Genomic DNA, 23,050 nt, shown 5'->3' on the forward strand with positions numbered 1-23,050 from the left:
ATCACATTCCTAGAATGTATTAAATGCACCTAAAATCTTATAGGAAGACTGTTGCTGAATGTAATGCCTTGGCAACAGGATCTCAGCTCTTTACCCCCTCTAAGATCAGGAGTTTTTGTTGCTATTAAGCACTGCACTGCTTTAACTGGTAATTGCACAGTCATGCAATGCTGTACCCAAACGAAATTTATATAATTTATTTTCACACAAATAGAGCTTTCTTTCAGTGGTATTTGTTTACCGCTGGGGTTTTTATTTTTTGCGACTTAAGCAAATAAAAACCTATTTTGAAAAAAGTACAATATTTGTTTTTACTTTCTGCTATAAAACATATCCAATAAACAAATTAAATTCCTTTATAAATTTAGGCCAAAATGTATGTTGCTGCATGTCTTTATACTCAGTAAGTGTATATTGATGGTTATGACGCTTACAAACTATGGTATATATATTGGATTTTTTTTATTTTATTTATATATATATATATGTATATATATATACCATTAATGGCGGTGATCAGCGACTTACAATCGAGCTGCGATAGTGTGGCACTGACACTAACTGACGCATGAGGGGAATTGACTAACTGCCACTGACATCATCAGTGACAATAATACAGTGATCAGTGATAATACTATACAATGTCACTGAACTAATGACACTGGCTGCGAAGGGGCTAACATATAGGGTGAGCAAGGGGTTAATTACATGCCTAACAATTTGTAATGTGTGCTGCTTTTAATGAGGCTACTTTCACACTGATCCGCCTCAAAAACCTATAGGCATTTTTACCGCATTTTGCCGTGTTTTTTAAAGGACACGTGACTCAAAACTGCACCAAATATTTCCACTTATTACAATGGGTAGAGGCGTTTTTCAGGCGGTTTCCATTTATTTCAATGGGAAGAGGCGTTTTTCAGGCGGTTTCCATTTATTTCAATGGGAAGAGGCATTTTTGGGGCTTTTTTTCTTTAACTCCCAAAAGATACTGCAAGCAGGAGTCTTTACACCACATCGCATGCCTCATTGTCAAAATATACATAAATATACATTCACATGCATAGGGAAGCAGTTTTCTTCAGCTTTTCAGGCTCTTTTTTTTACTGCAAAAACACTTGAAAAACTGTGAAAGTAGCCTTACAGATCTCTTTGTTTCTTATTCCTACTTTGCAGGAGTAAGAAACAGGGAGATCGTTCCCTCTCTACAGAGCCCTGTGTTGATTGTCAACACAGAGCTCTGGGCCATGATTGTAGAGCCAACCAGCAAGTCCCAGCCATGAATCATTGTCCGAGACCTGCTGACAGACTCGCTGTGTACCATCGCAGCTGGTGTCCGTGAGGGGGGATGCGCAAATGCACGCCCTGTACCTATAAGCAGGCAGCGATGTATCAGTCGCTTTGCCTGCATGGGCTGCCTATCTGCAGTACATTGCAGGTGGACAGTCCTTAAGTGGTTAAAGCAGAATATCACCTTAAAGTTCTGCTTCATGCCCTCCTCCCCCTCTTCTATTTTTGACACTTTTTTTGGTGGGGGGGTTTGACATATCCCCTCTCCCACTTCCAGTAGGATCACTGCAGCAATTCCACCAGAAGTTCTCACCAACCCCATTACAACACATGGGATGTTAGCAGGGGCAGACTGACCATTGGGGAACTCGGGCACTGCCCGAGGGCCCGGGGTCAGTAGGGGGCCCCATGAGATGTCCCTGGTACCTTTCATAGGCTTTTTTGGGTGTGGTTTGAGTGTGGGCGAGGACACAGGGGCCCCATGATCCCCTATTGCCCGGGGGCCCCATGAGTTGTCAGTCCGCCCCTGGATGTTAGCACTCAAGCACTGAATATTTCTAACTGTATTTGATACTATCCATTCAGGTTTGTATTTAATGTCACAATGTGCTGTTACAATGAAAAGTGTCAGAAAGAACTGTTTGCGTTACCTAAAACAACCACCTTCTAACTTCAATTTTACAGTCCGGTGTGGAAGAATGAAAGGGAAAAGGTGATTAATTGTCGGCAGATTCCAGTTATAAGGATCTAATGTTTATTATATCTATGTTGCAGCGCAATTTACAGGAAATCATGGAGCCCTTCCTATTGAGCCCCACGTGCAGGTGCCTCTACGAGCAGCTGGTCATCTTGTTCCATGATCACCAGTGTGAAGAATGTGAAGAGACCGGCAATGTAATGCAGTACATCACTGTGCCTTTGTGCCGCAACGTGGAGGCAATGTTGAGTCATATCAAGTATTGCAGAGCTGGGATGTCCTGCAAATGTAAGATAGCAAGAACTGCACTGGCATACCAATTATAGTCATGGAAACTAGATGTATTACCATGTGCTTGAACATATTCCCCCCCCCCCTTCCTGACCAGGCCATGTTTTGCGTTACGGCGCTGCGTTACTTTGAAAATTGTGCGGTCATGCAATGCTGCACTCAAATTAAATTTAAATCCTTTTTTCCCACAAATAGAGCTTTCTTTCGGTGGTATTTGACCGCATGTGCGTTTTTTATTTTTTGCGCTATAAACAAAAAAAAAATGACTTTTTGCTATTAAACATGTCAAAAAAATTTTAAAAATCAAATTTCGTCATAAATATAGGACAAAATGTATTCTGCTCCATGTCTTTGCTAAAAAAAAATCCCAATACGTGTAAATTAATTGGTTTACGTGAAAGTTATAGCGGTTACAAATGGCGGTATATACAGTATACTGGATTTTTTTTTACCTTTTTTGTACTAATTATAGCGGCGATCAGCGACTTATAGTGGGACTGAGGTGGGCGTTCTGACACTGGGGCGAACTTACTTGGTGTCACTGACATCCCCAGTGACACCACCACACTGATCAATGTTAATAAAAAGTACAGAAACTGTACTAATGGCACTGGGCAGGAAAGGGTTAACATCTGGGGCGATCAAAGGGTTAACTGTGTGGTGCTTCACAGTATGCTGTGTGTGTGTTTTTTTCCACTGTAAGCACACTGCTTTGTATGGCTCTGCTATGCAGCAGCTGACGGGTGGGGACTGTATTGTTTACATACAGTTCTGTCCCCCGTCGGTAATACTCGGTGATCACCTGGTGCCAGCGAGTAAGGCTGCAATTGGCGCGCGCCCCCTACCTGGAACTGCAAAATCACGTATACATACGTGATTTTGCCCACCCCTGCTACCCTGTAGCAGTATTTCTGCTATGGGGTGTTAGGGGAAGAGGTTAGGAGGCCAAACAGAGGGGTTGTCCTATCCCTTTTTATTCACTGTATGTCTTGTAACAGAGCAGGCTCAACTGGTAGTGACAGCAGTAAACCATTCATATAGCTGGAGCAGCTCAAGAAGTTGCAAGGCAGCAAGCAAACACAGGTTTAATGCAGGAGGGCTTTGTACAGCAACTACATAGCTTAAATCAAACAAAACATCTGCATGTCAGCTCCTGAATAACAGAGTACCCAAAACCAACAAGAAGCATCTTTTCTGTCAGCAGTCATCCTTTTCACCCAGCAGCAGGCTCTTAGAGCAATGAGCGCAAAAGAGAGCCCTGAGCATCAGTAAACTCACATACATATAAAGGCCTATACACAGCTGAGACCACACAGAGCGATAGAGTCATAGGGGGTTATTTACTAAAACTGGAGAGTGCAAAAAATAGTGCAGCTCTGCCTAGAAACCAATCAGCTTCCAGGTTTTTTTGCCAAACCCTAATCAAACAAGCTGAGAATAGAAGCTGATTGGCTACCATGAATGGCTGCACCAGATTCTGAGTGCACACGTTTTGGTAAATTTCCCCCATAGAGTCCTAATAGGTAAGACGTGGATGCAGGAATGAAGACGTATCTCTCTCAAAGCTCTACAAAGTCTTCAGGTTCCAGGACTTGCTAAGATACTGAAAAAACAAGTTTTAATTTCGCCATATGAGACATAAACCCTAGAGTCCCTCGCAATATGTAGGTGAGAAACCTGTGTGACACTTATACAATACCCAGAGTCCTGCCAGGCAGTGCCTCACACTCTGAAAGCAGCTTTTTGGTAGAAGGTACAGGGCTTAGTTTCCTCATGTCAGGGCTGCCCCTTTAAACCAGTAATCTAATGTTCAGTGAGGAAAATGATCAAGAAACAGCAAGAAAGGTAAAGAAAGCACATATCCACAAAATCCACAAAACAAATGAAGCAGGCTATTTCTTGCATTGTAGATCCTCAGGTACAACTTTGTCTCCAACAGGTAGCACAGCAAAGGAGTGACATCTCAAAATCTCTCTCCAGATCTGGTGAGACTAGCAGTCAGAGATGATGATGATGCTCTCACGCTGCACATATACAGCTATCAGGCTCACTGTGTACACTGCTATTTTTCAGGAGAAACTAGAGAGAAAGGGTAGATTTTTCAGTATACTGGATACAGTTAACATTTCTAGTTTTTCCATATAACATAGCAAACCATCACTTTTTCAGTCCAAGTCCACTTTAAACTTTAACACAAAAATTAATATTGGACACTAGAAGGAAAAAAACAGATTTTTTCAGCAAGACATAATAGGGTTGATTTACTAAAACTGGAGAGTGCAAAACCTGGTGCAGCTGTGCATTGTAGCCAATCAGCTTCTAACGTCAGCTTGTTCAGTTAAAGTGGTTGTAAAGGCTCAGAGTTTTTACCTTCATGCATTCTATGCATGAAGGGAAAAAAAACTTTCTGTGTGCAGCAGCTCCCCCGCAATGCTTACCTAAGCTCCATCTCGATCCAGCAATGTGCACCAGAGCCTCGGCTCTCTGGGGACTCCCTCCTCATTGTCCGAGAGAGCAGCGGAAGCCATTTGCTCCAGCTGCTGTCAATCACAGCCAGTGAGCCAATAAGGAAAGAGAGGGGTTGAGACTGAGCCGCAGCTCTGTGTGAATGAACACGCAGAGCAGTGGCTCGAGAGCCCCCATAGGAAGCGACTTGCTATTGGGGGCACTTGGCAGGAGGGAGGGGTTGTAAGCGCTGGTGGGGGACCTGAGAAGAGGAGGATGGGGGCTGCTCTGTGCAAAACCACTGCACAGAGCAGGTAAGTATGACGTTTGTTTTTTGTTTGTTTTTTTCATTGCTTTTAAACTCACTTTAAGTTTTGACAATAAAACCTGGAAGCTGATTGGTTTCTATGCAGATCTGCAAAAAAATTTGCACTCTACTGTTTTAGCAAATCAACCCCAATGTTTCTTCTTATAGAAAACCATTGTTAACAAATCAAATTGTGGATTACTCCTTCAATTGAAATGATCGTTATGCTGAAAAATCATTTAGTTGTATGTATGGTTAGAATTACCATAACTTCTTTATTGAAATATATTATTGCTTACTTTGTTTTATAATGTCATGATCAGTTCCCAACTGCCGTGATTCTCGAATAATTGTGTCACATGGAAGCGCCTGCAAGAAGAATTGCCTCGTGGCTGTCAGCCTTAGCACCAGACGCATGGAGTGGACTCAGGTAAAGGAGCTTTGTTCATGGATCAGTAATCAACACAAAACGTTAAGCCAGCCATAGATTGATCAAAACTCAGCTAGTTCAACTGGGACCGGCTGACATCCAATCCATCTATGGTAAGCTGATTGTACTGAAGTCTGTCCAGTCAGACTTTTTGCATGTGATCCTCACTGGTGGCTTTAGCAGCTCTCTGCCAGCAGAACACAATAGCGCCACAGGAGGGATTCGCCCATCAACACTGATTGCATTGATGAGAGAATCAAGCGATTTTCTTTCCTTCCCCCTGTAGAGGAAGGAAAGAAAAACATATAATCTATGGCTGTAAAGCTCTACAAATTGGAAATTTGAGGTGTATTTGCTTATTGGCCTGTTATAAGATGCAGATAAGTCTAATCCAATGAATGCGATGTAACATAGCCACAAAAAAATTGTATATGGAGTTGTTCAGATTATGGGGAGATGTTATCATTTAGGGAGTCTTAAAGTGGATGTCCGGGCTAAACCTAAATCTAATCTAATCTTAAACCTGCTCCCACCCCCATTCTATGTCCTATGCTAATTAGCCTGTAGAGTATTAGTCTCAAAACTGCGGCCTAGTAGCCATTTGCTTGCCTATGTCCGGCCCTTGGGGCACCATTCCATCCATTGACATCAATTATGGAGCACCAATCCATCCACTGACATCAATGATTGGGCACATTCCATCTATTGATACCAATGATGGGGAACCATTCCATCCACTAACACAAATGATGAAGCACCATTCCTCCCACTGACACCAATGATGGGGCACTATTCCTCCCACTGACACCAATGATGGGGCACTATTCCTCCCACTGACACCAATGATGGAGCACTATTCCTCCCACTGATACCAATGATGGGGCACTATTCCTCCCACTGATACCAATGATGGGGCACTATTCCTCCCACTGATACCAATGATGGAGCACTATTCCTCCCCCTGATACCAATGATGGGGCACTATTCCTTCCACTGACACCAATGATGGGGCACTATTCCTCCCACTGATACAATAGGTCACTAGGGAATTTTCTACCCACACTGGCCATAGTCTGGCCCTCCTAAAGCCTGAAGGACAGTAAGTTGGACCTTTGTTTAGAAAGTTTGGAGACCCCTTCTGTAGAGGAAAGATGTCTCTACTTACCTATTCTCAGGGCGCTCTGGTCCGGTCATGTAATTAGCTCACAGCACTGGCTTCAGGGGACAAGAGAGCCATAATCGGATGCCATAGCAAGTCTATGGGTGGTGCCACCACTTAGGCATTGCAGCCATTGTCGGCGATCTCTTTTTTCCCTTGAAGCCGTCCGCTGGGGAGATCATGTGCCTGGACTAGAGTGCTCTGAGAATAGGTAAGTATAGACATCCTTCCTCTACAGGCTAGTTAGTGCAGAAGTTAGAATGGGGGTGGGAGCAGGATTAGATAGATTTGTCCCGGACTTCCACTTTAAGTCTCCCATGATTTTCCTGTTTGACTCATACATATACCTTGTAAATTCCAGACATTGTTACAGAAGATTGGCAGGCGCTCCTCAAGCTCTGAAATTCCCGGCTTGGAAGTGGGAAACACTCGCCAGTTCTTGTTTGTTTTGTTCCACAATTGGACATGTATGACGCTCCACAATGAACCCAACAGCCTTTGTACTGTTCCTCAGTGCCACACCATGATGAAGTTGCTGGGCCACTCACAGTCATGTAGAGACCTCACAGGCTGCCTATGTAAGATACTACTTTTAGTTTTATTTGCAAAGTTAAAATGGAACTTTGAGCAAAATCAAATATGATATAAAAGCTGCAGTCTGTCACTCGCAGTAAAGTGTATGGAAAGCTAAACTTTTCATTTAGTTTTGGATGCAGAAGGATTGAATATGTACTGCAGCCTTCCATTCACTTCTGCACAGTTGTACCGGATCCTCTCTTGTACTCATTCTGATTTCACTGCATATTTTCAGTTTCTCACAATTTGCATTAGAAGCTGCAGCAATCAGATAGAGCTCAGCCTAATTTCCTAGCTGGAGAATGTCCTGTACCATCTAGCCTTTTCCTACCCAACCTGACTGTCCCTGGCCCTCCCCTTTGATTCATTGGATTTCAGAACTTTCTATCATGGAGGCTCAATATCATAGGTGGCCATTACCTAGGGTGGTCTTCAGGCAAATGCAATCTGTGTAGGAACACCCACTTCTCCAAACTGACATGCTTCCCAAGTGCCATCCTACTGCTTTCATCAGGACTGAGGATGATGGAGCACTATTCTTCCCACTGACACCAATAATGGGGCATTATTCTTCCCACTGATACCAATGATGGGGCACTATTCCTCCCACTGATACCAATGATGGGGCACTATTCCTCCCACTGATACCAATGATGGGGCACTGTTCTTCCCACTGACACCAATGATGGGGCACTGTTTTTCCCACTGACACCAATGATAGGGCACTGTTCTTCCCACTGACACCAATGATGGGGCACTGTTCTTCCCACTGAAACTAATGATGGGGCACTGTTCTTCCCACTGATACCAATAATGGGGCACTGTTCTTCCCACTGACACCAATGATGGGGCACTATTCTTCCCACTGACACCAATGATGGGGCACTATTCTTCCCACTGACACCAATGATGGGGCACTAATCTTCCCACTGATACCAATGATGGGGCACTATTCCTCCCCCTGATACCAATGATGGGGAACTATTCCTCCCACTGATACCAATGATGGGGCACTATTCCTCCCACTGATACCAATGATGGGACACTATTCTTCCCACTGATACTAATGATGGGGCACTATTTCACCCACTGATACCAATGATGGGGCACTGTTCTTCCCACTGACACCAATGATGGGGCACTGTTCTTCCCACTGACACCAATGATGGGGCACTGTTCTTCCCACTGACACCAATGATGGGGCACTATTCTTCCCACTGACACCAATGATGGGGCACTAATCTTCCCACTGATACCAATGATGGGGCACTATTCCTCCCCCTGATACCAATGATGGGGAACTATTCCTCCCACTGATACCAATGATGGGGCACTATTCCTCCCACTGATACCAATGATGGGACACTATTCTTCCCACTGATACTAATGATGGGGCACTATTTCACCCACTGACACCAATGATGGGGCACTATTATTCCCACTGATACCAATGATGGGGCACTATTCCTCCCACTGATACCAATGATGGGGCACTATTCCTCCCACTGATACCAATGATGGGGCACTGTTCTTCCCACTGACACCAATGATGGGGCACTGTTTTTCCCACTGACACCAATGATAGGGCACTGTTCTTCCCACTGACACCAATGATGGGGCACTGTTCTTCCCACTGAAACTAATGATGGGGCACTGTTCTTCCCACTGATACCAATAATGGGGCACTGTTCTTCCCACTGACACCAATGATGGGGCACTATTCTTCCCACTGACACCAATGATGGGGCACTATTCTTCCCACTGACACCAATGATGGGGCACTGTTCTTCCCACTGACACCAATGATGGGGCACTGTTCTTCCCACTGACACCAATGATGGGGCACTATTCTTCCCACTGACACCAATGATGGGGCACTAATCTTCCCACTGATACCAATGATGGGGCACTATTCCTCCCCCTGATACCAATGATGGGGCACTATTCCTCCCACTGACACCAATGATGGGGCACTATTCCTCCCACTGATACCAATGTTGGGACACTATTCTTCCCACTGATACTAATGATGGGGCACTATTTCACCCACTGATACCAATGATGGGGCATTATTCTTCACACTGACACCAATGATGGGGCACTATTCTTCCCACTGACACCAATGATGGTGCACTATTCTTCCCACTGATACCAATGATGGGGCACTATTCCTCCCACTGATACCAATGATGGGGCACTATTCCTCCCACTGATACCAATGATGGGGCACTGTTCTTCCCACTGACACCAATGATGGGGCACTGTTTTTCCCACTGACACCAATGATAGGGCACTGTTCTTCCCACTGACACCAATGATGGGGCACTGTTCTTCCCACTGAAACTAATGATGGGGCACTGTTCTTCCCACTGACACCAATGATGGGGCACTATTCTTCCCACTGACACCAATGATGGGGCACTGTTCTTCCCACTGACACCAATGATGTGGCACTATTCTTCCCACTGACACCAATGATGGGGCACTGTTCTTCCCACTGACACCAATGATGGGGCACTGTTCTTCCCACTGACACCAATGATGGGGCACTGTTCTTCCCACTGACACCAATGATGGGGCACTGTTCTTCCCACTGATACCAATGATGGGGCACTATTCTTCCCACTGACACCAATGATGGGGCACTAATCTTCCCACTGATACCAATGATGGGGCACTATTCCTCCCCCTGATACCAATGATGGGGCACTATTCCTCCCACTGATACCAATGATGGGGCACTATTCCTCCCACTGATACCAATGATGGGGCACTATTCCTCCCCCTGATACCAATGATGGGGCACTATTCCTCCCACTGATACCAATGATGGGACACTATTCTTCCCACTGATACTAATGATGGGGCATTATTCTTCACACTGACACCAATGATGGGGCACTATTCTTCCCACTGACACCAATGATGGTGCACTATTCTTCCCACTGATACCAATGATGGGGCACTATTCCTCCCACTTATACCAATGATGGGGCACTATTCTTCCCACTGACACCAATGACGGGGCACTATTCTTCCCACTGACACCAATGATGGGGCACTATTCCCACTGACACCAATGATGGGGCACTGTTCTTCCCACTGACACCAATGATAGGGCACTATTCTTCCCACTGACACCAATGATGGGGCACTGTTCTTCCCACTGACACCAATGATGGGGCAGTATTCCTCCCCATATTACCAAAGATGGGGCATTGTTTACTGCCAGACACCAGGACACAGTACGACCCCCCTAAATATTGAAGGACAATAAACTGACCCTTTGTTTAGAAAGTTTGGAGACCTGCTTTATAGTGTCTCTTGATGGTGACGCACAGCAGAAGTCTCGGGGCTTTTGCAAGTTAGCACAAGAAGGGAGTATCTACAGGTAAATAATGTGCAAAAAATATGGTCAATGTACATACAATCTTGTGGGAAGATTGCTGTTGAACTGAAAGGTCTGGCGACGGTCTGTTTAATCATGTGCTGCACACTTTAACAAAAGATATTCAGATGACAGCAAACAAGTAATAATAGGTAGCACACATATTAGGTGGATGTAAAAATAAATTGTGGAAATCAAGTAAAATAAAGAGTTTTTACAGTAGTCCCTTTACCTATGTGTAATTGTGAATAGTGATCAGATTCACTCATGTGTATCACTACTGAGTTTGAGACCATAGAAAGATAGCGAGTTTGATTCCATGGAGAGGAGATTACAAAATGCATATTAACCTAAAGCCACTAAATGATGAAAAACTGATGTGAACTGATGAAAAACTGTTGTGAACTGATCCGTTTTTTCTTGGAAAAAACGTGACTGAACTGATGAAGAAAACGGAACGCCCGTGTGAAAGGACGCTTAAGTTACTTGTGCTAAGAGGTAGTCCTCCTGTTGTGATGAGCTCCAGTCTAGTAGATGATAGGATTGTAACAGAAAATCTCAAATAAAGCTTTAACATGTTACGTTGTTTTCAATCTTTTTTTGAATCTGCAGCTTTCATTTTCAGTGTTTCCAATGTACTTATTACTCTATTGAGTACAACTTTACATGACATTACTGTATGCTTTCAACCATAAGTGATGGGATAAAATGTTCTGTTTATTTTAGATCCCGGATGTACTACTTTGCGATTACTTATCCAGCACTGTGACGCCTGTAGAGGGAACACCTGCATGATCTGTCACCCCCTCCGGACACTGGTGAACCAGCTGTGTAGGTGGTTTTCTGTGCAAGACTTTTAGTCCATTTTAGTTCTTTGAGTTTATTGGATATTTTTTATAACCAAAAGTTAAAAATATTGGGGTTTTTTTCAAAATTGTCAGTCTTTTTTTGTTTATAGTACAAAAAAATTAAAAACGCAGAGGTGATCAAATACCACCAAAAGAAAGCTCTATTTGTGTGAAAAAAAGGACATAAATTTATTATGGGTACAGCATTGCACGACCGCGTAATTACCAGTTGAAATAGCACAATAGCTGGTCAAGAAGGGGAGTAAATCCTCGGGGGAGCAAGTGGTTAATCTCCTTTCTCTGTCTCAAAGGCAAAACAACAGAGATCTAGACCCCTGATATTTCACCAAAGTTCCTGAAGGGACTCCTAAAAAATTGTAAAATAAAAATGTAAAATAAATAAATGTATTAATTAAATAAAATGATTACAAAAAATTGAATTAGAAAATTAATTAATTCAAAACATAAAGTAACAAAAATGGAAAACTACCAAAACCAGTGGCAGAACTAACAAATTCGCAAAGGTCACAATTGCAAATGGGCCCTTGTGTTCTGCCACTGTGGGGGGGGGCACCTGGGCCCTGAAGGTTCTAGTTACACCAATTACCTTATCACAAATGTTTGTGTCTCTTATTTCAGATTTACAGCACAACACCCATACCTCTGGCCTGCAGAATATCGCGATGGTTGCCCAGATCTACACCAGGTAAAAAATAAAAAAAAAGGGTTACAAGCCAGAAGGTGATTTCAGAAACAGCTTTTTGTCTTTTACATAACCAGTATTTATAAGAGTCATTCTTAAGGATAATCCAGAGCGCAGCGTTCTGTTTGCTGACTGCATGCAATCTGCACCACGTGCTGTACATTATATACTCCTGGCTGCTGCATCCTGCATACTATGTTGTGTATTACATCATCTTGATGTCTGCACATTGTGCTGCATGTTACATGACTGGAGAATATACACTGCTTTAGATATTACATACAATAAACTATTGCCTCTACAGTATATGTTATATCTGACGTCTAGACGGCTGTTTTCTCTGCTATATAATGTATACTGTGGACCACTACAGTCTGCTGTACTATGCAATAGGTGCATCAAACTGCTGTCCTTTGGTCACTGGCTGTAAATTCATTTCTCGGACCACAAAACTCTATATGCTTTTTAATTGAAAGGTCACAGCCTGTAAATTGTTATCATTACATGACAGGATTGCTAATGCCACCATCGAGTTTACATATTCCCTAAATTCACTGTGAGTTGATTTTTACTAAAGCTGGAGAGAGAGCAATATATGGTGCAGCTGTGCATAGAAACCAATCAGCTTCCAGGTTTATTTTTGTCAAAGCTTGAAGTGTTACTAAACCTACAACAGTGCAATCAGTCTGTATATGTAGTAAAGCATGCTTGTTATACTCACTGTGGAACGTAAGGGGTTAACCTTCCACATGTTTTATCTTGTCTTCTCTGATCCTCCCCTTCTTCCACCATCGCTATTTCATCTCCTGATAGAACAGAGCCTTGGGGGCATGCTGCACATGCTCAGTTTAGTGTGTATTGCTAGAGAGTATTTTTTTTTTTTTTTTACTTGAGTGGGTGCATGTGATGAGCACAGGGCCAATCAGTGAATGCAGGGTCCTGGGTTTAGTAACACTTTAATGTACAACTAAAGGCAAATCGTTTTCTTTTAGTTTTGAACAGAGTGGAGGGGGATTAGAATGCCTGTCAGGTTTGTATTGTTGTCTGTACCCCGTTAAGGAGATTCCCCCTCTCTATTTGTCCTGTGTACCATTATCATTGAAAGTGAAACTAAAAGAAAATCCCTAATTTAGGGTTGTTCCTAGGAAAGTAATAGAGGGGAAATCTTTCAATGGGGAGACTAATTCTGATGACCTTGGGGACCCCAAGGAATTCCCTAATTTGCAGGGATTTCCTCTCACTTCCTGTTTGGCTATGGGACAGGAAGTGAAGGGAAATTTTTGCAATGGGACACAGATGGCAAAAAAAATTGACAGGGGTTATAACCCTTCCTTACTCTGTCCAAAATGAAAAACAAAGTTTTGCCTATAGTTCCACTTTAATTGAACAAGCTGAAGTTAGAAGCTGACTGGCTACTATGCACAGTTGCACTAAATTTTGCACTCTCCAGTTTTAGTAAATCAGCCCCACTGTGTAGATCAATGGTTGCCTACCCTTTTGATATGGGGAGCCTCGAATGTTGCCCTTCACATCACAAAAGGACCATTTATAATATGAAGTGGATATAAAGCTACAGAAACTACAGACGTGTGGCAGTAGATGGTCAGAGACTATGGACCTGCTACAAGAGATGGTCAGAGAGCGCATGCCATAGGAGCTGTTAAAGACTGAAACATGCTTCAGGAGCCAGTCATAGACTGCAGACACATTACAGAAGACTGTAAGAGATTACTGGAATGGGGAAACATGGACTGTGGTCCACAGGGACCACACAAAAAGTGGCGAATGGCAGCATGTTGGGTATCAGGGTTGTAAATGGCTTTCTGGAGCTGCCAGACCCGAATATCCACAAATAGCATTGAGAATATACAGTACTTTCATGTTGTCTCAACTCAGAAACAGAGCCTGTCAGTCAGCTATGAACTATGCTCACAACCTACTAAAAAAAAATAGTTTCACCTTTTGCTAAAAAATAATAAATGCACATTTATTTGCAGTTAAAAAAATCTGCATTTATTATTTTTTGTCTGGAAGGCATTGCACCAGCGATCAGCAGATCGCTGATGCCAAGCAGGACTCCTGCAGACCTATCAGTGTATCTGTTTGCTCGTACCTCATATGGTCAAGTAGATACTTACTGACAGGAAGAATCAATAAATGCCACATCGCTGTGGTAGTTCCTTGAGAAGGTTGTTGGTAGTTGTAATTGATTCATTCACAGAACATGGATGGAGCACCTCACAGCCACATTTTTTTTTTTTTTTAACAGATATTGGGGGGAGAAGATCCCCCGCTAGCTGACAAAACGGGATTGGGAGGAGCGGGGGCCAGTCCTTTTGTAACATGTTACACCCTGAATATGAGTGTAACATGTTACAAAAGGTGTCAGAGCAAAATTTAAAAAAAAGGATATGCAGTTAGTCCCATATTTTAACCCCTTTAAAAAAATGCAAGTACAGAGAAACATAGTTCATCTGCCTGAAATTAGGTGAGATTCTGACTTCCTGTCAACTGTGCTACAATCTCAAGCAGTGTTGTCAGCCCTGCCTGAGTTCTCCCCTGCTAAATTACAATAAAACCTTCCCCTTAGTAAGGAGGTTGACAAAGAGATAAAAATTAAAGGGCAGATTAGTCTTTGGCATATTTCAGGAAGGCACAAGAAAATCTGTTGTATGGATTTGAGGCAGCACATTGGCTAAATGGTTAGCACTTCCACCTGGCAGTACTAGGGTTGTTGGTTTGAATCCCAATCACAGCACCACCTGCCTGGAAATGGCATGTTCTCTCTTTGCCTGCATGGGTTTCCTCCAGGTACTCCAGTTTCCTACCACACTCCAAACACATGCTGGTAGGTTAATTGGTTCCTCTCTAAATTGGCCCTAGTTTGTGTATGTGAGTTAGGGACCTTAGATTGTACACCCCTTGAGGGTTAGAGACTTATATGAATGTACAATATATGTATGTTAAGCACTGCATGAATTGACAGCACTATGTAAGTACCTGAAATAAATTAATACCAAATATCCTGTCAACAGCACATTAACTCTTTGTTTTCGTTCCAGTTTGTTACCCAATAGTACAAGTGTGCCTAACACCCCAAACCTCAGCGCTACTGGCTCACAACACTCTTCTGCCAGGACAAGGTAACACAGCAACAATTCTTTACTGTTAATGGGATCTTGTCCATGTAAACACCTCTTAAAGTGTTACTAAACCCAGAACCCTGCATTCACTATATCTTGTCTCCCACAGTACACAGAATATGGAAATGCTTTATTTTAGTAAATATAAACTGCTAAATACCTTTTCTCATCAGCAGTATATAGCAGTCTTGTGACTTCTATCAGTGTTCAGCCAAGGACTAGCTAAGGCTCATAGGAGGAGTTTTCTTTCTGCTCTAGGAGGATGCAAAACCCCTAACCTTTGTCTGGACAGTGCCGATTGGCCCTGTGCTGATCACATGCACTCTTCCAAGAAAAAAACAAACCTTCTCTAGCAATACACACCAAACTGAGCATGTGCAGAATAGCTACAGATTCAGTCTGTCTTATCAGGAGATAAGTTGTGGACATTTGAAGAAGAGGAGTAGCAGAGAAGACATGACCAAACAGCCTTTGTACACAATGCAGAGGATTAACCCCTTAGGTTCCACAGTGAGTATAACAAGCATGCTTTACTGCATATACAGACTGATTGTACTGTTGTGGGTTTAGTGATACTTTAACTGTTTCCTTAAAGGACAACTTCATATTTAAGGCTGAAGCACACCTTTGCAGTGTGTCATGGTAAGGCCCAGGTTACCACAATACATGTTACATGTATTTTACACATTGTGGTGCCATTCGTTATGAATGGCACTCCAGCACACCAAGCCAATGCAGCTGTGACCTACTGTGTGTTGTCAGGAAAAGTACTGCATGTCGTTATTTGATCTGTTCATTTGCATGTATTAGCGTAATGAAGAATAGCAGACAGAAATGAATGGGCCCTTAATGAAGTTGTCCTTTTAATCATACAACCAACCGCCCCTTCCCCGCTTGGTGTAGCCTGCATACCATAACACCTACCTTTACCCCCTCTCCAGAATTATTCATTGTTTGGCCTGCGCGGCCCTGTACAGTCTTTACAAGCAAAACATCCCATCCAGATCATTTGCCTAATGTGCATACGCAAATTGGATGGGTGGGGGCATGGCCATAAATATGGCCATCCATAGAAATTTGTATGAGGCAGAGGTCTGGGCCTGAAAGTTCTTCTAGCATAGGCTGCGCAGCACTGGTCAGGGCTACATAGTCAGCGGCGTCCAAAGTAAGTCCTAAACTAATAATCTGTGGGAGCAGCGGTTCCATGACCACACCTACTCACTGCCCTACTTCGGACAGAACTCCTGCATCTTTGTTAGCTCAACCGTGCAGGAAGCATGCTATATCCCAAGTGTGCATAACAATATCACAGGACACAGGAACCTCCATAGGGGTGACACTTAGTTTAGACAAAAGAAGGTGTGGGCCAGTGAGTACTTAAAGTACTCTAGAACTAGAGTTTTACAAGGGCAAAACAGGTGTATACTGCCTTTTTTTAAACAAAATCCTGTGTAACCCAGATTGTACACTTGCTCACATGGGTCCACAGGTTCCAATATCCCCAACCGGCATCAAAATGTTGGATTTAGAAAGGTGAAGGGGCCAATATTTGCAAGTAAAATTACCACATAAATGATGTTTTCTATTCTTTACAAATGTCATTAATGTAGGACTTTATTTACAACAAATTTAGATCTTAACCCCTAGATTCCTAGCACTCACAAATATGCGACCTCTTGGCGTCTGGGCCCTGACGCCATGCGGCCGCATATTTGTGTACCATTTGAAAATACGTATGTGCTGAGACATGTATGTGCATATGTGCACTCACCCTGCATGCTCCCAGCACATATGTTTGTGACACGGAAAGGTCCCGATCTCCCCTTGCGATCGGGACCTTTTCCGATCATGTGTCCGACGTGACAGCGAATCACAGTGGTCACATGACCCTAAAACCCCGCCCGCCTCCCATCTTCTGAAACCTCCTAAAGGGCCGGGAGGCGCCGGCACAAAGGGGTTAAGATAAAGGAAAAAAGGTTTTATAGTTGCAGATAGCAGTAGTGAATGCTAAGGAAGCTCCAGCTGTCATGTCATGAGGGAAGTATTTTTGCTTGCAGTTCACCTCTGACTCTTCTACATTCATGCAGGATTTTCCCAACAAATAACTGGAAGAAAAAGTCATGGAGAAGTTGGAAAAGATGTGAGGGTTTCTGGATAAGAAGGCATCCCTATAGAAAACTTGAGTCCAGATCCCGACCAGCACAGCAGCAGCGCCGACCCAAAGGAGGCCCCTCACAGGTCCCATCTTCTCTGTAACAGGTTACAAGCTTAAAGTGACCCATGCCAGTTCTCTTGCTATTGCATCTAGTGGTGCATGTGCATAGAGATCGATGAAGCCTCTTTATTTATCTTTATAATCCCTTTGCACCGCCTGTACGTAAATATGCAGACTTTTCAGTGGGTGGGTCTTTATGACGAGAGGCTACATATTTGTGTACCCAAATGTAAACAAATATGTGCTGAGAGCATTCGCCCTGCGTGCTCCCGACACAGTAACCAGCGCCTAACGGAAAGCTCCCAATCGCCACTTGCGATTGGGAACTTTCAATCGTGACCATTGTGACATCCAATCATGGCGGTCACATGATCATAAACTCTGCCCCGCCTCCCAGCATCAGAAACCCCTTAAAGGGCTAGGATGTGCGGTGTTTAAGGGGTTAATGTTACAGTTCTCTAGCTTTCCCTATATAGCAGCTTAAAAACTCTTAAATTGACTTTACCTCTTTTCCCTTGACCTTCCTGTATTCTTTCATTCCTCGTTGGCTGTAATTTATTATTATTGTTTTTTAATATTTGGTTGACATCAGTCAATAGAAAAAAAATGATTCCAGCCAATTATGAAAGAAGGGATAATGATATTCTATGCAGGAAAGCTGAACACAGAGTCTGCCTATCGCAATTCTAAAGGTATAGTTGGAGTTTCCAAAGATTTTTACATCTACCAAGTAAGGATTTGCAGAGAGCTCATGACAGAGCATAAAGAGCTTACAGCAGGCTGTATGTAAAGGGGCTGTTAGATGGGATAGCAAGGAAACCTGCGTGACATTAAGGGGAGATTATAAAAGTTCTGTTTAGTTAAGATTTAACCTTTTTTTGGTAAACAAATGATATTTCAGAAATCCTCAGTGCAGTCCTTCCCACTTCTTAACAACATAGTTCAACAAATATTTTTATTAGGACAGTTTGTCAAAGTGCCCAAATGCAGAGCTGTCTTTCTGGACAATGAGAATGAAAGCAAACACCTGACGAGTTCTTAGTCATGGTCTTTAGTCATTTCATAACTGAGACAAAATATAAAAAATACAAACAGGGAAAGTTCAGGCTTTTTGTGTCTGGATACTGCAGGAAGGAACAGATCTCTGTACATGTGCACCCCAAAGCTGGTGAATGATCTACAAGATGGCCTACAGTGATAACATATTTATGCTTGCTCGGGATTTGCATAGCTAGGTGCTGCATTCATTTATGTTTGTTCTTTTGTTTGCTGTAACTTTAGTACAGGTATTCTTTTTTGTAAACTTCTTAGTTTAGGAATGATGCTAATTTGTCGAATTATTTAGCTTCATATATGTCTTTGATATTGTCAAGAGCTCTTTGAATGTTCTTTACTTCATCCCTTGTTTAATTTGCTTTCCCCATACAGAGCAATGCAGTGAGAGAATGAGAACCCCTCATAATGGTTATGTCAGGTGGATGAAGTTGGGAGCTCACTGCTTGAGTTTATAGGGCTCCTTTTACACAATGCTGTTCTGTTGTAGTGCATTACTGCAAGTTAGCATTTCGCTTGTTAACCTGTGTTGTATGAAAGCAACCCATCTATTCAGAATTGGCTGCCAGATCATAGCAAAGGAACAACAACCAGATCTAAACTGGTGACAGATCACAACGCATAGTCTGTGTCTATGGTGCATTGCTAGCAGTGCTAGTACATCAATACACATGCATTGGGATTTGGTAATATGTGTGCTTTGCTGCAACTCATAGGTAGGAAACCAGCCTAAAAAGATAAACACCACTGATATACACCTCCCATAGATACTAAAGATGATGTATCATTGTAAGGTGGAACTTCCTCTTTAAAACATCTCTTTGTTTGCAACTACACAGTGAAACATTTATGTAGTATTCTCACATAATGGCTTCTATTGATATGTTGTATATGAAACAAATATGATCTCAGTAGCTGTGTTTAAATAAGGTAGATATTCGCCTAGAAATTGTCTGGTAAAGATAAATTCTCCTACTTTTTTCCACATGGAATGAGCAGCTAATATTTTGAGCCTTGTCCACATGGGGCATAGAACAGCGTACGACCCAGAAGGCCCTGTTTACCTGCACAGGGATGCACAGCGGTCCCATGCAGGCAGTCCAGTTGGTGGTAATTGATATACAGGTCCAAGGATCAGGGCCCTCCTATCCCTCTTGTATTGAACTGTATTGTTGCTGTATTGTCTCCCGTTATATTTTAAAGTGCTGAGCAAACTGTTGGCGCTATATAAATCCTGTATTATAATAATATACAGCAGCTGCATAGACATAGATGCTCCTCCCAATCTGACATCCAATGCAGGGGGGTGTAAACAGCCCTAAATGCAGTATATATTCAGGGCCATGCACCTACACAGATGTCAGATTGGAAGCAGCATCTATGTCCGTGCAGCCGCCGCGTGCCAATTGACATCAGTTGGAATGCCTACAATGGGATGCATGAAGACGTGCATCCACGTGAGCGTAAACAGAGTGTACCCTTTAGTACGCCCAATGTGAAATAGGCCTTGATATTACTTTGTAATATATTACTGTATGGTCACAATATTCTGTTTGTTATTTCTGTTTACATTATTGTTACTGCTGCTGATTTGTTATTCGTAGTGATTCATAATAAATGTGTGTTTCTAAAATATTAATATTCATCTTATTTAACAGAGATAAAAAAAATGAGGCTTTTTTTGGTGGGGGGGGGGGTTAAGTTATGGATAAAGTGAGAATAGTCGAGACAGCTGTAGGTTTCTTCTTTACTATTGTTGTCCCATGGGGAACGTTTTCCTTCACTTCCTGTCTTGAATATGCAGCAAAAAGCTAGATAAAATCTTTGCAAGGTGAGGGGGGATTGTCCTCTGGTTGTCACCAGAACATGTGTCCCTACTGGAAGATTTCCCCTGTTTTGTGACAACTAAACATATTGGATGTTCCCTAACTTTCAGACCTTGTAACAATGGTCACCGGGACGAATAGGGGGTGAGTCTCCTTAAAGTGGTTGTAAACCTCAGACATGAATTACGAACAAAGCATATCCCTCTATAGTGTGTACTTGTCTCAATTAACAGCACTAAGTGTTATTTCTGTCTGCTGCTTTGTTCCTCTGCTATCAGCATATGTCACTTACAAGTTTCCCTGACACCAAGAGATAAATGGTGACAGGGGAGGGAGCTTCAGCAGATTGACAGCCTCAGCTCAATTCTTGTATGCTGTGTGGAAGTGGGTGTGTCTCTTCTCTCCAATCAGCTCTCAGAACTCTCCTCATTGAGCTCTGCGGTGTGTAATTTCAGCTGCCCGACCCCCTTTTTTCTCAATTCTCAGACAAGCTTGTAAATTCTGGATTGAACAGATGTAGAGCAAAGAAGACTGCAGATAGACAGGTACAACTTCTGTAAAAGGATTTTTTTTCATCTCTGTGTATAACCTGAGGCCAGTCACTTCACTGGGTATATGGAAAGGTTTACAATGGTAACACAGCAGTAAAAACTTAACAGGGGTTCTAATTCTTGTTGGCTATATATACACTTTAAATGTCTGTGAAGGTTTTCACAGTTATCCCATTCTGACATTTCTACCCCAGAGTTTTGACAACATATTATGCCAGGTGACACAAAGGAATAACAAACATTCAGATTCAAGCGTCAAGGATGTGATTATGTACCCAGATTAAGGAGGATCCACAATTTTTAACCTCTCATCCTGTTCTTAGACAATCAACATCTGCCCTGACACATTACATAGTGATTGGATTAAGGTAGCAGTGCTACCTGTGTGACTATAAATGTTGGGTATGTTCCTGACATTCATTATAACTGAAGAAGTGGCTTGGAGAAACTACAAAATGTCTTCAATATTACAGGACAAGTCCAATTGAATGTGACTACTACTAGCTGTATACTTTAAAGCAGGGTTTCTCAGATGGGGTTCCACAAGAGGTCCCCAGGGGTTCGACTGCTGTTTCAGCAGATTTTTATCCGCCCCATGGTGGATTCAGTTTTCTCCCGGCAGCTACAGGTAATAGCTCTGGACTCCTTGGAGAACTAGAAAGCTATTGGGCAGTACTGACAGGGCGGGGCTAAAGTCCAACAGCTGGTATGTACAGTTGCAAGAAACATACGACCATCTGTCCGCCAACTGAAGCTCCGCAGAGGATGGGTGATGCAACAGGACAATGACCCAAAGCATACAAGTAATTCAACAAAACAATGGCTGCAACAGCACAGAATACGCCTTCTGGAGTGGCCCAGTCAGAGTCCTGACCTCAACCCGATTGAAACGCTGTGGCATGACCTTAAGAGAGCGATTCACACCAGACATCCCAAGAATATTGCTACACTGAAACAGTTTTGTGAAGAGGAGTGGTCCAAAATTGCTCCAGATCGTTGTGCAGATCTGATCTGCAACTACAGGAAACGTTTGGTTGAGGTTATTGCTGCCAAAGGAGGGTCAACCAGTTATTAAGTCCACAGGTTCACATACTTTTTCTCCCTGCACTGTGAATGTTTACATGTTATGTGCAATTAAACCATGGCAATATCTAATGTTTGTGTAGTATTATGTTCAGCAGACTGTGTTCTTCTATTGTTGTGACTTAGATGACGTTCAGAGCACATTTTATGCCCAATTCATGCAAAACTCCACGTAATCCCAAGGGGTTCACATACCACCAATGCAATCTTTTCTCTGAACACCAATGCAATCTTTTCTCTGAACACCAATGCAATCTTTTCTCTGAACACCAATGCAATCTTTTCTCTGATCACCAATGCAAAGTTAAATGTTTGCAAAAAACACTAATGCACAGTTGGAATTTTGCAATGAGCACCAATTTAAATTCAGTGTTTTCAGACTCTGTCATTCTGATATTTATTATGCAAGGCCCAGACGCCGAGAGGCCGCACATTCGTGTGCGCTCGGCGTGTAGAGGTTAAAGGAGCTTTGACCTCAGATTTTATGTAAGTGCAATACTTTTATTAAATTGCTTGATTCTAAGTACTGTACTATGAGAGACTGTATTGTGTCTATTGGAGCATTTGCACAATGGAGGAGAAAGGAAGGGTGAGTGTCTATATGTCCGAAGAGGAAAGATTGTCCACTTTCCCAAAAAGGAGAGACCATTTACATCATATTTATATCTTAAGGGAAAAGTGCATCCAAACCTAATAACGTATGTTCTTGGGTCTAATTACAGAGGTGAGCTTAGTATCATGCCGGTGATGGGCGTCATGAAGGTGGCTTATTTAGATTCAATTAATCACCAAGGGCTCGTTTACACTGCAGCTGATAAACTGACGTTCAGGAGTTTTTTTGCGTATTTTTCAGCAGCCCCTGAACTCTCCCTAATGTTTTCCTATGGGTCTATGTACACATCGTCGTTTACAGACAGTTGAGTTTACAGTCATTTTTTTTAATGCACCAGACTTGCGTTCAGGAGTAGATTTTACCAGCGTTTCAAACGCTTGTAAACATGGTTAACCGCGTTTATAAGTTTCGCGATGATGATTGCTTCTTCAGGAG

The 23,050-nt window shown here is 42.7% G+C and overlaps 1 protein-coding gene across 1 annotated transcript; it reads left to right on the plus strand.

Annotated features, from left to right (window-relative positions):
* Positions 1-1,102: 1,102 nt before the first annotated feature.
* On the plus strand, positions 1,103-20,177 carry LOC149472067 (uncharacterized). The gene is made up of 7 exons (XM_089693441.1): positions 1,103-2,272; positions 5,351-5,457; positions 6,978-7,194; positions 11,307-11,411; positions 12,068-12,134; positions 15,194-15,274; positions 17,362-20,177. The coding sequence occupies exons 1-7, from the start codon at positions 2,038-2,040 to the stop codon at positions 17,528-17,530; spliced, it is 981 nt and encodes a 326-aa protein (XP_089549567.1). The 5' UTR covers positions 1,103-2,037; the 3' UTR covers positions 17,531-20,177.
* Positions 20,178-23,050: the final 2,873 nt, after the last annotated feature.

This window comes from Staurois parvus, unplaced genomic scaffold, assembly GCF_062004578.1.
Source record: "Staurois parvus isolate SC_StPar_1 unplaced genomic scaffold, SC_StPar_1.0 ptg000024l, whole genome shotgun sequence".
Lineage (NCBI taxonomy): Eukaryota > Metazoa > Chordata > Amphibia > Anura > Ranidae > Staurois > Staurois parvus.

What these genes read in the sequence shown, in the direction of transcription:
- LOC149472067 (XM_089693441.1), top strand. Translation starts at nt 2,038, where the DNA reads ATGTTTATTATATCTATGTTGCAGCGCAATTTACAGGAAATCATGGAG. An exon ending in GACACTGGTGAACCAGCTGT is followed by an intron (nt 11,412 to 12,067) that starts GTAGGTGGTTTT and finishes CTCTTATTTCAG; the next exon opens with ATTTACAGCACAACACCCAT. An exon ending in CACTCTTCTGCCAGGACAAG is followed by an intron (nt 15,275 to 17,361) that starts GTAACACAGCAA and finishes ACATTCATGCAG; the next exon opens with GATTTTCCCAACAAATAACT.